A 14,748-nucleotide genomic window follows, 5' to 3' on the forward strand; every position below is an offset into this window, starting at 1 on the left:
AGTAGAATGTCCTGGGCTAGATAGAACAATGGCCTGGCTAAATATACAGCAGCTTCATGTGATACAGGCCCCACAGGACAACCACCTCCTCTTCCTCTCCTCTGATAACTGTAAGAAGAAGAAAAAACACCCCTGACCAAACCCAGCTAGCATGCAAATTCAAACTGAATTCAAAAGAAAGAGGGGAAAAGAGCAAGTTTAAGCAAGATAAACATCATATTTGCATAAGTTGGCAATTTGCAAATTCATTTTGAATGCAGATTCTCTTGGTGCAAAATATATATCAAAGATGTAGGAGTGAGTGACAGAAAATGAACGAGAAAGGGAAAATGAACAAGCAAGGCATCAGGAAATACTTACTTCAGAGGGCCAGAAATGCACATTCTGGGCACCATCTTCATCAGCCTGCTGCACCCTTCATCACCAAGGTGGTTACCTGACAAACTGACATTTTTTTCCCAGTTTAATAACATAGTTGATCCAAATGTCTCATTCTGTTAACAGACAATTGGGAAGAAGAGGGAACTTACTCAATTTCAGAAAGGTGGGAACAACTCTGGAGAATGTCAGCCAGCTCTTCTGCCCATTGGGAATCTAATTGGCAATCCTGCAATCTGTGTATCAAGCAAGAATGAGGCAGCAAATATTCATATTTTTAATATGACTTATTATTGTTACTCCACTTTTCTGTTCATATGCTCACAAAGCAACATTTAAGTTTAGAAATTAAATATGAACAGCTTCTGCTGCCACTATAGACAGGCTGGAGTTTATATAACAGAGATAAATAACTTTTTTTGGTCTGAGTGTTGCATCCTCCCATGGCCAGCTCTCCAGGGGCTGCATGCCAGTGGTAGGTGTGGCCAAATGTGAGTGTGCTCCGCTCATGCTCATGCAGAAACATGCATATACACACACACTGACCACCTTCAGTGGATCCATGCAGTTCAGCTGAGGAGGGAGCACAATTGCTCCCTCCCCACTCATCAAATGATCAGTCTGATGACCAGGGAGGGATGATTTGCATCTCCACCAGGGCAAGGGCTGGGAAGAGGGTTCAAACCTCTCCATCCAGATCACTAGGTCTTCTTTCTTCCCTGCCACCAGCGAAATGAGTGAGGTCTTGGGAGGACCAGAAAAATTTGCTTGGTGGGGCTGGATGCAGCCTCCAGGCCAGGGATAATCACCCCTGCTATAGAAGTTTACAAATTTATTCAAAGTTTGACAAAATCTGAACATGGTTTGAGTTACAGGTGGACCTTCAAGGAGGGGGGACCCTCTGTGCCAAGCAAGCAACCATTCATATTGACTCAATTCATAATTTGTAAATGACAAACAAACCATAGTTTATTGCAATTACAATGCTTGTTGTTCTATATACAATCAGAAAACAAGAACTTCAGAGGTCTACCATATAAAAGGAAAACAGTAGTTAACATATATAAGATACCCTCTGCACAGTTCCATGGGAGTAAGCCCCATTGTATGGGAATTTCTTTTAAGTAGGCATGCATAGGAGTGGGCTATAAATCAGTGGGATGAGTTGTTTGTTTATCTGCTTAGGGTAGGGTCAGAAATTCAAGTAAGTGCAAATTTCTAAGGATGCCTGTGTTTCTGTACTCATTGCTTCAGAAAGTGTGAATTTGATAGATTCGACTTGAAATGCGAACTGAATTGAATTTCTTGCCCACCCCTGATTTATACAACAGAGATAAATAACCTCCTCGCCCATCCCTACTACAGACACAACCCTGTTTCCTCTGTCCAAGCAAAGAAGAATTGAAGGACACATTCCAGCTGGGCAAAAACACTCGCAGAAAGGAGTGAAAAAGGGACAAGGAGTGTGTAGCCTGGGCAGAGTGTCAAGGGCCACATAGAAAGGCTTGGAGGGCCACATTTGGCCCCCAGGCCTGAGATTCCCACCCTTGTCCCAAGCCATCTCCTTCTTCCCATTTGGGCTCGAAAACCACTCATCCTCATCTAAGTGGTCCATCCAGCTCCTATTAGGGCGCCTTTGCAAGTAACACATGATTTAGGCCTAAATTACTATGGGACAACTTGTGTTAGAACAAGTCATACCAAACTTTGCTGCAGTTTGGCACATTTCTAGACAAAGGTGTTAGACTGCAGGACATTTAGGAATCCCACTCCATTTCAGAATGAAATAACTTGCCTGATACCCAAGGCCAGCTCCAAAGGACGGCCAGGTGGGGTCCTGGCCAAGGATTGCTGCCGTGGATCGCACGGTGAGAGCACCGGAGCCCCCGCCATTCCCTTGCTCAACCTATCTTTCTCGGCTGTTGTGCAGATGCATGTGCAGCGCTGCCCTTAACCAAGATGGTGGCCGAGGTTTCCCTAAGGGGCTGAAGCCTCTGCCGCCATCTTGGCTGATGGCGTGCATGCATCTATGAGCACACATCCCTGCCATGAGCCAAGATGGCGGCAGAGGCTTCAGCCCCTTAGGGAAACCCGAGCCACCATCTTGGTTAAGGGCAGTACTGCGCGCGCAACTGCACAACAGCTGAAAAGGGTACGTTGAGCAAGGGAATGGCAGGCCATGGAGCTCTTGCCGTGTCATCCATGGCAGCAATCCTGCTGCGAATCATGGAAGGGGAGCAGAGGGGCCCTGGGCAGGCTTGTGTTCAGCATGTCTGGGGCTGGCCCTGCTGATATCCCCCCTTTAAAAGTTATTTACCTAAGTATATGTAAGGTTACTGCAATCCTATACATATTTACTTGCGGGCAAGTTCCATTGACCTCAAGTAAAAATGCGTAGGATTGCACTGTACATGTTAGAACTATTTAAAATAACAACCTCTAAGGCAGAAGGATGGAGCACATATCAAAATAAAACAAACCAGGTCAAATGCAGCCTCTGACATCCGTCAGAACAAGAATGGGGAACCTGCAGGCCTCCAGATGTTGTTGGATTCCAACTCCCATCATCTGTGACCATCAGCCACGCTGGTTGGGGCAACTTCTGGAGAGCCACTGGTCCCCCACCCATTTTAGAACGTATATCAGTTAGTTATCAGAAACCTATATATAATATATATTTACCGTAATATTAAAGTTCTAGATTTATGAACATTTTCTTCTTCTTTTATTCCTTCATCTTTCAACCTGAAATCAATAACATATTTGGGGGGTTTATTATGTTATTTAATACACCAGAATGTCAAAACAACAACAGTCATGATAATAAAATATGTAAAAAAAAGGTAAAGGTGTCCCCACACTTGTAGTGCGAGTGGTTTCCGACTCTTAGGGTGATGTCTTGCGACGTTTACTAGGCAGACCGTATATATGGGGTGGGATTGCCAGTTCCTTCCCCGGCCTTTCTTTACCCCCCAGCGTACTCATTTTACCAACCACGGATGGAAGGCTGAGTGGACCTCGACCCCTTTTACCGGAGATTCGACTTCCTCCTTCCGTTGGAATCGAACTCCGGCCGTGAGCAGAGCTTCGGCTGCATTACCGCCGCTTACCACTCTGCGCCACGGAGGATTATTTAAGATATTCTTCCAAAAGCCTTCAGCAGGGCCTTCTCTGCTGTCTGAAGTTAGGTAGGCTACACTATGAGAAATCCCCCAGTGGTGCCAAAGGACTATTTCCCCAAAGTAAATGCAATTTTCAGAGGAAGGATTTTTCTCAGGACCATTGCAGGAAAGGAAAGGGAGGAAAGTGCTAACTTCAAAGCAAGGCTCTTTTTATATTCATATATTCACATCTGTTGTGATCCCCATAATTATAAGCCGCCTCTCAGGTTTTGCAATTTGCACTGTAAAAAACCTGCACGTTAAATACAAAATATCATGGGTAGTTTGGCCCTTTGTGGGTTTTTTACCCCTTCCACTCAGGTTCTTCTCTCATTCCACTACTTTCTTGTCTTCCTTCCTTGGGTCTTCCTGCTCCTTTGCTCCATCCCCAGACATTTCCCCAGGCTTCAGTCTGCCCCATACAGCAGCTCCTCTCCGCTCCTTAGGGGCCTCTTTGGAATGTCAGTCCCAGCCAAACCTTCCCTCAAACTAATTCTATTGTATGATCCAGAATTAACTGTGAATACTCGAAGCAACAACTAACCTTGGACCTGTATCAGAATGGCCAGTGATGATCAAAGTGTCTTTCCTGCAAACAAGTAGCAAATAATTGGAAAATTAATTCTTGAATCTCCCCAAAATAAAACAGATTAAAGAGGCATTATTAATAGTGAGTTGATCCCCACACTGTCGTTTCTCTGACAGGGACTCAAGCTGTTCAACAGCATCTTTCCCAATAGTACACAGCTTTGAGCCGCGCACGTTTTGATTTCATGGTTTGCTTTCATCAACTCATCGGCCCCAACTATAGTCTCCATGCCAAATCGCCTCCCCTTCTGGAGGACCCTCAAGCCCTCAGGATGAGCAAATCTGTCAGTTTTGGTTTCTCTCCATTTCCCATTTGTCCAATCTAGGGATGGAAAGATCTGTCGAATTCAGTTGTCTCCATTTCCCATTTTTCCACTCTTAAATTTAGTTCTCCACATTTCTGCAGCAAGTTGCCATTTTTTTAGGGAAAAAAATCCTCATGAAGTTTCTCCAGCATTTTAGTGAGAATTTATCCTAATAAATTTTGTAGGCAGGCTTGATCAAGGTTCACATTTTTTCAAGCCGTTTCCCATCATATAATGCATTTTTGCAAGTTATTTTCATTCATATATTCCTTTGTATGCACACTCTCCCCTAATATATGCCTTTTTGTACACATTCTTTGGCTGGCGAATTGTATCACAAAATTCTAATAAGTGCGAATTTCAAAAGATGGCCGTGTTTTGGTTCTCAAATTGTTTTGCAAAGTGCCAGTGTGATAGATTCAGCTTGAAATGCGAACTGAATCAAAATTCTCGCCCGTCCCTAGTCCAGTCTTAAGTTCAGTTCGTCACATTCCCCCATTCCTCCTAATATACACATTTTTGTGTGCAATTTTGCTAAATGTGCATGTTTTTGCAGAGTATATTTCCCCTAATATTTAGGTTTCCCCTAATATAATGCATTTATATGCTATTTTCATGCATGTAGGCATTTCTATGCATATTCGTTGTTGGACAGATTACGTGGCTCAGCTGGAGAAGTGCGCTAAAAATTCGGAGAAGTGCAAATGTCAAAGAATGGTGGAGTTTTAATTCTCATATTGTTTCAAAAAGTGCAAAATAGGTGCAACTGCTTTTCAAATGAGAACTGAATCAAGGTTCTCCCCATCCCTGCTCAGGAACAGAGTTGAGGGGCAGCAGCAGCAAAAAGCAAGTAAGAGAGCCCTGTTCTGAAAGTTGCTAATATGCTATCCAGTATTGTCTTGAGATGGAGATTTTTCAACCTGAAATCTAGAAACCAGTCAAGCATAAGATTAAAAATGCTACATAGGAAAACACTGTCAACACTGTCATATTGCATATTGTTTTGGTTCATGGATTAGGTAGGCATGGAATCATTATTATCATTGTCTTTATTTATTTATTTATACCGCGCCTTATGGCCAAAAGGCCCTCAAGGCGGCTTACAAAAACACAAATATAGCAATACATGCATCAATAATATAATGCAATTCTCAAAATTAAATAACAAATAACATTATTAAAAGAAAAGAAAAAAACATTTAAATGTGTCACGATGAGAGAACCGCATTCAACCAGGTTTTTTATACCAGATATGCTAGAACACCAATTGGCTCTTCTGCAGCTTTTTCATCATTTCATAATGCCTCTCATTTCCAACCCATTGAGCTGCTCTGGGAGGATACCATGTTTGATGGTATCAAAAGTCACAGAGAGACCAAGGAGAATAACACGGTCACAACCCCCCCTTCCTCTCCTGATAACGGACATCACCAAGGTAGCTAAGGCCATTTCGATGCTAAATCTGGGCCTGAAATGGTCCAGATATTCTGCTTCTTCCAAGGGCGCTTGATAGTGAACCTTTTCTGAAGAGTATAAATTAGTGGTTCCATCTGCAATGTTAGACTGTGCACATAGATTATAACAGAGTTTATTAGCCCCAAAGTGAAAAGGAACAAACTAGAAAAGGAGGGGAAATAAAATAAAGCAATCTCTGTTGCAGGTCTTGTTAGCCAGTACCTTACGTGGAGCTTGGTAACATTTGGAGAAACTGCAGCAGTTCTGAAGAAATCGAGAACAGCGCTCACCGAAATCTCATTGTAGCTTAAACTGTTTGAGATTAAAAAAAAAAAATGTTGTGGCAATGCCATAGTGTGATCTTTTATGTAGGCATTCAGGGTTTCTACCCTTTCCCCCACGCCTTGATTAGGACTGCAAAGATTAAAACCCAGATGGTTTGCCCTGGGCATAACTTCTCACATCCACTAATTCCGATACAGCATCAATTTCATAGTGTGGCAATAGCCATGCTCTGGAACTCCCTGCTTATCAACATCACGCAGGCCCTTTCACTGTAGCATTTGAGAGACCTGCCAAAAGCTCCGTGGTTTTAGCAAGCCTACCCAGACATAATTTTGTCTACTTGTTTTTAAATATTGTCGATCTTATCTGTATGTTTTGAACAACATTTCATGCTATTTTATGTAAACTGCTTAGAGATCTTTTTTCTTGTTTGGTTTAGCAGTCTATAAATGATATTAAACAAAATAAACGAACAAACAAACAATCAACATCTCCACCCCACAAAATGTACAAGCATAACAGAGGAAGACAAAGTAGCAACACTCAAGTGTGGTTTTAAAGGGGGATTACAGAAATGTATGGCCTACAGCCATACTACCCTGAACACGCCTGATCTCGGAAGCTAAGCAGGGTCAGGCCTGGTTAGTACTTGGATGAGAGACTGCCTGGGAATACTGGGTGCCGTAGGCTTAGAAGAATGGTGAACCACCTCTGAATACCCTATGAATAAATCCATAAAAAGATTCGTAGGGTCGACTTGAAAGCATATATCAACAACAGACAAATCTATGGGGAGGAAGAGCCTGTCTGTAGCTACTAGTCATGATGTACATGTTTTATGTATGTATTTAGTTATTTATAAAAATGTACGCTGCTTGGTAATACATAAGGAAAATCTCAACACAATTTACATGAAAACAATAAAAATACAAATGTGCAGAACAGAGAACTACAAGTAAGCATGCCTCTATAAGTTTTTAAGAGGTGTTTGCCTCACAAATAACACAGGGGAGGGCTTTCCAGAGAGTGAGTGCCATAACCAAGAAGGCCTGTGACCAGATTGTCACCGTGACATAGGGTTGCCAGGTTCAGGGCTGAGACTGATCCTGTATCTTTAGGAGAAGAGAAAGTCAGCCAAGTGCAGGTTTTCTTGAAACACTATAATGAGAAAAACCACAAGGTGGAATTCTCCCTTCCCCCTGCACAACTTTTAAAAATACAGAAGACCTCTTGGAGGCCGGGACTGGCAACCCTACCGTGACAATTGGCTGGCTGGAAGATCTCACAAGATCAGCTTCGTCGGTACTTGGCCTCCTGGTCCCAAGTTATTTAGGGCTTTAAATGTCAGCAACAAAACCTTGAAATTGGCTCAGTAGCTCATAGGTAGCCAGTGTTTCAGAGGTAGCATCCCTCTGGATACCAGCTGCTGGAGAATAACAGCGAAAAGTGGCTAGTGGTCCTATGCCCTGCTTGTGGGGTTTACAGAGGCATCTGGCTGGTCACTGTGGGAAACATGCTAGACCAATAGGCTCTGATCTGATCCAGCAGGACTCTTATAATGTTTGTGCGGCAGAAAGGTAGAACGCCTGTTTCCCTGGGTTTTCTGTGTTCCTTATTTTGACCAGTTCCTCTAATTCCATGCGGTTGAAAGTGTGCTGAAATTGACTAGACCAGGGTCACAACCACAACGTACATTGAAAGCACATTTATTGACTTTAACAGTCATGGCTTCCCCCAAAGAATCCTGTAACCCTTCAAAGCTACCATTCCCAGCACCCTTAACAAACTACAGTTCCCAGGATCCTCTGGGGAAAGCCATGTGCTTTATATGGATGGTGTGGATGTGATCTGGATCACATGTAGCCTCTGGTCCAGTAAATTTCATGCCTGAAGGAATTTATTTTTAAAGGGATACGCGTTTATGTTGATATGCGAGCATTATTTCCCATTCCAGAACAGCCTTCGCCAATCTGGTGGTCCTCCATATATTTTGGACTGCAACTCCCATGTGCTGGCCAGGACTGATGGGAGTTGTAGTTCAAAACATCTGGAGGTCACCAGGTTGGCAAAGGCTGTTCCAGATCATTCAGTAAGAGTTTCTTCTTGTCATTGTCAAACTTCCCATTAGTGTGCATTGTACACACACATACCCATTAGCAACCAGTCCAAAGTTAAAATGGAGGGCCATTTTGCATAACAGGACAGTGTGGTAACAATAGTATGATTTCCCTACATAGCTCTTAGTGCCTATTTCTCAACAAGGTTTTGACCAGCTACTTGAAACTACCATCTTAGTAATATTTTTTTAAATGCTGTACTTACTCTATCTTCTTGAGCTTTTCTACAGTGGAAAATAATTCTGTAACCTGGATCATTTTGTTCCCCTTCAGTCTGTTGTCCTGCAAGCTAAAAGGCAGCTATTCGTTAATATGCCTCCCAAGCATTCACCTGAACAGGCTACTCCACCAGCACAGCACACCACCCTCTCGATAAAACAGATTAAAATTACTTTATGTCTTCCAGCTGATTGCAGTTTGGAAAAGCGTGCATCAGATCTTCGAGTCCTGAGATTGTTATATTTCCACCTGCTAACCTGCAAGCCAAAGGCAACATCGTTATAATGAAGTCAGCAAACAGTCACCGAGATATTGGCTCCGTAACTGTCTTTGTGGAAGAGGAGGATGGAAAGGAATCCAGAATTAGCTGGCCCCACCTACCATTAGCTCCATCCAGTGATTTGGGGGTGGGGTTAAAAAAAGAGGTGCTGGTACTCATACTTTGATAAACGTGCCGTGGTCCCAAGCTATGGTCTGACAGTATATGAAGCCACCCCTTGCTGAAGCTAAATACAGTAGGTCTGGGTCTGGTCAGTGTGTGGATGGGAGACCACATGCAAACCACATGTATGCCATCTTGTGTTTTCTGATGAAAGAAAGGTGGGGTATAAATGTAATAAATAAATAAAAGGGTTGCCATGGGCAGTAAAAAAAAATAGGTGGCGGTGCTCCATACTAGTGAGTACCATCACAAAAAAGCACTGGCTTCACATATTGTGACCCCTGGCTTGGCCTGCTGTTAGCTGCCCTGACCTTCACCCCAGGAATGCCAATGGGCATCATCTGCCACTAGCAGCCATGCAATGCAGAACAGAACCCAGGAGACTACTGGTACTAGAAATAATTTACCAAATAGGTGGTGGAATTGTCTGGACCAGTCTCCATTCACCCAGAACTACCATGGGCACATGTGTGTCTATGTCTGTGGTTTTTACCCAGCCGGCTGATGAATGAGAATCTGATAATAATGTATAGGCAACATATGACCTAGCCCAGCGTTTCCCAACTAGTGGGCCACCAGATGTTGTTGGACCACAATTCCCATCTTTCCTGACCATTGGCAATGCTGGCTGAGACTGATGGGAGTTGTGGTCCAACAACATCTGGTGGCCCACTAGTTGGGAAAGGCTGACCTAGCCAAAGTGCAGCCTATTTAAGTGCCAAGGATTCCATTTCGACTTGCTGATCCATACATTTGCTCTGAAAGATGCTCGGTTCAAAGATATAGAGCAACTATGTTTATCTCTATGGATCAGCTGTGCCCAAACAGGGGCCTTTCAGATGGTTTGGACTACAACATCATGTGATGGGCCACTGGGGCTTGCTAGTCCTCTACCAGGACCTTGCCCTTTAAGTAGAACCTGATCCACATCACCAAACACCAACCAGGCAATGGCTCCCATTGCCTGGAGGCTCCATCTGTGCTAGAAGGAGCGGGATAGGACCCTCTCTGTCATCTACCTGGTGCTCCCAGGACCCCAGCTGCAGGTCCTCAGGCAGAAGGAATGGTCTGAAAATCTGGAGGATGTAAAAAAATCTCAGGGAGGTTTGATTCCTTATGTTCTGTTCTGATCGCTGAGGTTTTCTGGTAGGGCACTGGTGGTGGTCCCACATGCCCCTGTGATTCAGCTACCTTCTACCAGGTCCAGGGGCCAAGCCTTTACTGTGGCTACCCTTGCCCTATCAAATTCCTTGCCAGTAGATGTTCACCAGGTGTCATCCCTGTTTGTTTTTAGACAGGCCTTTCAAATCTGAGATTCTTTGCCAGCCAGCTCTTGCCAGTGTTTTTATTGTTTAATTTGTGGTTTTAGCCTTTGATATTTTTGATATTTTATAAGAAAGTACAGATAGTGAGTTGAACCTTTCAAATTTGTCCTTGGGGGAGCTGCTCTTAGAGACAAAAAGCTCTGGGGTTCAATTAGGGATGGGTGAGAATTTGGATTCAGTGTGCATCTCAAGCCGACTCTGTCAAATTTGCACTTTCCTAAACAATATGAGAACTGAAACACAGCCATCCTTTGAAATTCGCATTTATTCTAATTTTGAAATGCAGTTCGCCAACCAAACAATGTTTAAACAAATGCATATATTAGAGGGAAGCGTGCATAACAATGAATATATGAGTGAAAACAACATACAGAACGCATTCTGTGATGAGAAACTGCTTGTAAAACTGTGTACATTAGTTAAAACTGCCTACAAAATGTGTTCATTAGGAGAAATTTGCACTAAAATGCTGGAGAATTTTCATGCAGTGTTTTTTTTAAATCGCAAATTGCTGCAGAAATGTGGAGAAGTGAATTTAAGACTGGAAAATGGAGGAACTGAGAGCATCAAGATCGTACCAAAATCTTTCCATCCCTAGTGTGGATCCATGGAAGATATGGAACAACCCTCTTTTAAAGTGCCTCCCCCCAGGATGCAGCTTGTACTGTCTGGGGTTGCCCTAGGCTGGGGCAGGCTGCTGGAGGCTTTAATGCAGGGTGAAGATAATACAGGCATAGCATCAGGTCTGCTGTGGTAAAATATGAATGGCTGGTTAGATGCACATCCAGCCTCCTTAGCCTGGTTGCGGGGTGAAGGGCAAGGACTCTTTTCTTCTAGGTCTCCGTGGAAGCCAGATTTCCACAGGACTGGAAAACAAGTCGTAAGAAATCGAGGATGGCTGCTGCCTGACTCTGCTCACAACACCCCAGCATTTTTCTTCTTTTTATTAACATACTTATAAACTGCTCTTTCATATAAAACATCACAAGGCAGTATACACTCTAAAAACACAATATTAAACAATAAAAACATCAAGAGCTGGCTGGCAAAGAATCTCAGATTTCAAAGGCCTGTCTGAATGATGCCATTTTTTGAAGATATCTAAAAACAAGCAGGGGTGACTCCTGCTGAGCCTCCAGTGGCAAGGAGTTCCACAGGGCAGGGACAGCCACACTAAAGGCTTTGACCCCTGGTAGAGGCTAGCTGAACCTCAGGGGCATGTGGGACCAGCAGGAGTGCCTCATCAGAAGATCTCAGCGAATGAGGCAGAGGATCGATTGAGAAAGAAGGTCATGATTGTTCTCTCTCTCTCTACGATCTGTTCGTGCTAGCCAAATCGCTGATCAGCATGAACACAGATCTTTTTTCTGCCCACCACCCTAAGAAATAATGTTGCCGTGAGTTCCAATGAGGTGGAGAAAAGGCCCAGTGGGGAGCAAAATTGGAGAATGTGGGCTGAAAACTGCCACATATGGGTCATTCAGCCCCCCAGCATAGTCAGCATAAGTAGGGTCAGCCCTTTAAGCCTCACATTGAACATCAACCCTGTCTCTTCCCTTCAAGGGTTCTGGTGTTCACGGTGGAGAGAGCTGGCCTAATACTGAGTCAAAACATTAGTCCAGCTAACCCTTTGTCTACTCTGACTGGCAGCAACCTTCCCAACAACCTTGTTACCCAAGATCATTTTGCGGATCAAGGGGGGGTTTTCTACCAACAAACCACATGCTCTACTCTCTGAGCAATGGGGTCTCCCTTAGACAGCAGTTAACAAAGGGACAAGCTTGGAACACACTCTGTTCATTGACAGACTTTTCAAAACCAGGACAGGGCTTTCTGGCAACTGGAGGATGTAGCAACACAGAAACATAGGAAACTGCCCTACAGCAAGACAGACTGATGGCCATCTAGCCCAACACTGTCTACACTGACTGGCAGCAGCTCTCCAGGGTTTCAGACAGAGGACATTCCCAACCCTACCTGGAGATGTTGGGGATTGAACCTGGGACCTTCTGGAGGATGCTGTACCACTGAGCTACGGGCCTTTCCCAAAACTTCCATTGAACTTCTGTTGCTCTATATGCACTTCTGTGGTTCCACTCTCAGAATAGTAAGTAGCACAGAGTCCTGATTCCCTCTGGGGGATTCAGAGTGGGAGAAGGGATTGTCCTCAGGGCCAGCCCCCCACTAAACCAGAAGCACTCGCACAGCAGGAATGTCTCTTGCCCGAGGAAGTCCCGTTCTGATTCAGAGGACTCCTGATCAGAAGCCCTAGAGAGGTTGTTCCCAAGCTTTTTGGTATGGCATCCCAGAAGTCTACATTTACTTGGTGATTCACTGACTTATTGGCATATGAATTTTGGTTGCTGGCAACTGTCTGTTTTCATGCATTTTAACTGCAAGTTTGCCTATTTTGTAACCCTTACTTGAGGCATCCAAGCTAAAAATTACTTAATGCCCTTATTTATGTGGAATTTGTTGAAATATTTATAGTACTTACAAAGTCATTCCCAGTTTTTTTTTTTATGGGACTGTAGGAACACCAGCAATCTGATTGCACCTTTGGCAGGTGAGCTGCAGTAGTCACTCAAAACAAAGCAACTCCCTGTACAAGCAAGTTGTAATGAACCATCTCTGGATCTGCTCCGAGAAAGTAGTTCCCAAGTGTTAACTCGAGCCTTTCTGATATCCTGTTACAAGTGTGAGTCAGTATTATAATATGCCATTAAAATAAGACGTTGTAGGAGTTATTCACCATACCAGTTAAGGATGAAAAACAATAATTATCTGGAGTTTACTTGTAAAGCCTGCAAACCACTTGCAAAGGTTTTGTGACCCACTGGTGGGTCACAACCCACAGGCTGGGAAACACTGTACTAGAGCAACCATAGTCCCTCCAGCTCTACCAGTCAACAACAGCTAAAGCTGGCTGGAACCCTTAAACCCATCTGTGTTAGAATTGCTTAATATGTTTTTTTAATAACGTTTTTAACCCTTTTTTAAAGTTGTTTTTTTAAATGTTTTTAACGCTGTTTTGTTTTAATGTATTTTAAGATCTGTTTTTATGATGTTTTAAAGTGTTTTTAGCACTTTGTTTGCCGCCCTGAGCTCCTGCTAGGAGGAACGGTGGGATACAAATTAATTAATTAATTAATTAATTAATTAATAAAAATGAAGAGGCTACTCCACCATAGGTGGAGCTGGCAACTGAGATAAAGCTGCAGCTCCTACTGAAAGCTAAGTCTGAGAACGACTGCTGCTGAATTGATGTCTGAGCTCTGCTCTTCTGGAGTTGTCCAGGGTGCTGTTTAAGCTTTGCCTCTATGCTACTGAGGCTATTGCTCAAAACATAACAGATGGCCTGATTGCACTAAAACATCCAAAATAGCGCATGTGACATTGGAGCAATGCTTACTGGAATGTTGTCAAGCATTTGATCTTCGGTAGATTCTTGGAAAGGACTGCTGCAAACTTTCTTCCACACTTCCTGCTCTTAAAGCTAAGAATAAAGGCAAAAAGCAAGGGCTGTTAGTAAAATAGCAATCAGTCCTACTCTCCCGGCTAGCTAGCCACAAGATCTCTGCACCAGATTAAATGGCGGAAGGCTATAGATTTCAGTCTAGCATCTTCCCTCGTGGTTGTTTTCATATTAATGACTTGCTTCAAATGAGTTAGGACCCAAATATCTGAAAGCCTGCTTCCTTCCCTACAGACTGCCTTAAGTTTGGCAGGGAGGGCTTTTTTGTAGTTCCACCACACTTGGGAGTTCAGGGACTATAGAATTCCCTTCCTACAGAGGTGCATTGGACACCTTCATTGTATAGCTTTCACTGGCCTTTGACTGCTGATATGTGTATATATAATAAATATATGGACCAACCCTATTCTTCTGCCCATAAATTGTTTTAACTGATTTTAATATTGTACCTTTTATATTGTTGGTGGTGAAGAGCAGGTAAGAAATCCAATAAATAATAATAATAATAATAATAATAATAATAATAATAATAATAATAATAAAATATTGTGACTAGGGATGGATGAGAAATTCAATTCCGTTTGCATGTCAAGCTGAATCTATCAAATTTGCACTTTCCAAAACAAAATGAGAATTGAATCACAGCCATTCTTTGAAATTTGCACTTTCTCAGATTTTGCAATGCAGTTTGATAACTAGTGTTTACAAAAATGCATATATTAGGAGAAAGTGTCCATAACAATTGAATAGATTAGTGAAAATAACATACAAAAATGCATTATAATATTATAAGAAATTGCTTGCAAAAATGTGTACATTAGTCAAAACTGCCTACAAAAATGTGTCTATTAGGAGAAATTCACATTAAAATGCTGGAGAAATGCTGCAGAAATGTGGAGAACTGAATTTAAAACTGGAAAAACGAGAAGCTGAGAGACACTGAAATTGACAGATCCATCCTTAGCCGCAGTGTACAAATCTCCTGAAGAAAGAGAAAA

At 42.9% G+C, this 14,748-nt stretch overlaps 1 protein-coding gene and 1 pseudogene across 5 annotated transcripts in view; one reads left to right on the forward strand and one right to left on the reverse strand.

Annotated features, from left to right (window-relative positions):
* NLRC5 (NLR family CARD domain containing 5) overlaps window positions 1-14,748 on the reverse strand; it is a 108,188-nt gene that overhangs the window by 70,071 nt on the left and 23,369 nt on the right. For all 5 annotated transcript variants that reach the window (XM_061594027.1, XM_061594026.1, XM_061594030.1 and 2 more), the window contains 8 exons: window positions 13,688-13,771; window positions 8,682-8,765; window positions 8,495-8,578; window positions 6,110-6,199; window positions 4,084-4,128; window positions 3,061-3,123; window positions 531-614; window positions 361-444 (listed from right to left, as the gene is read on the reverse strand). In XM_061594027.1, coding sequence (XP_061450011.1) covers window positions 361-444; window positions 531-614; window positions 3,061-3,123; window positions 4,084-4,128; window positions 6,110-6,199; window positions 8,495-8,578; window positions 8,682-8,765; window positions 13,688-13,771 — 618 coding nt within the window. The remainder of the gene's footprint in view (window positions 1-360; window positions 445-530; window positions 615-3,060; window positions 3,124-4,083; window positions 4,129-6,109; window positions 6,200-8,494; window positions 8,579-8,681; window positions 8,766-13,687; window positions 13,772-14,748) is intronic.
* LOC133369435 (5S ribosomal RNA) lies at window positions 6,754-6,862 on the forward strand (annotated as a pseudogene).

The sequence above is a fragment of the Rhineura floridana genome, chromosome 13 (assembly GCF_030035675.1).
Source record: "Rhineura floridana isolate rRhiFlo1 chromosome 13, rRhiFlo1.hap2, whole genome shotgun sequence".
Taxonomy (NCBI): domain Eukaryota; kingdom Metazoa; phylum Chordata; class Lepidosauria; order Squamata; family Rhineuridae; genus Rhineura; species Rhineura floridana.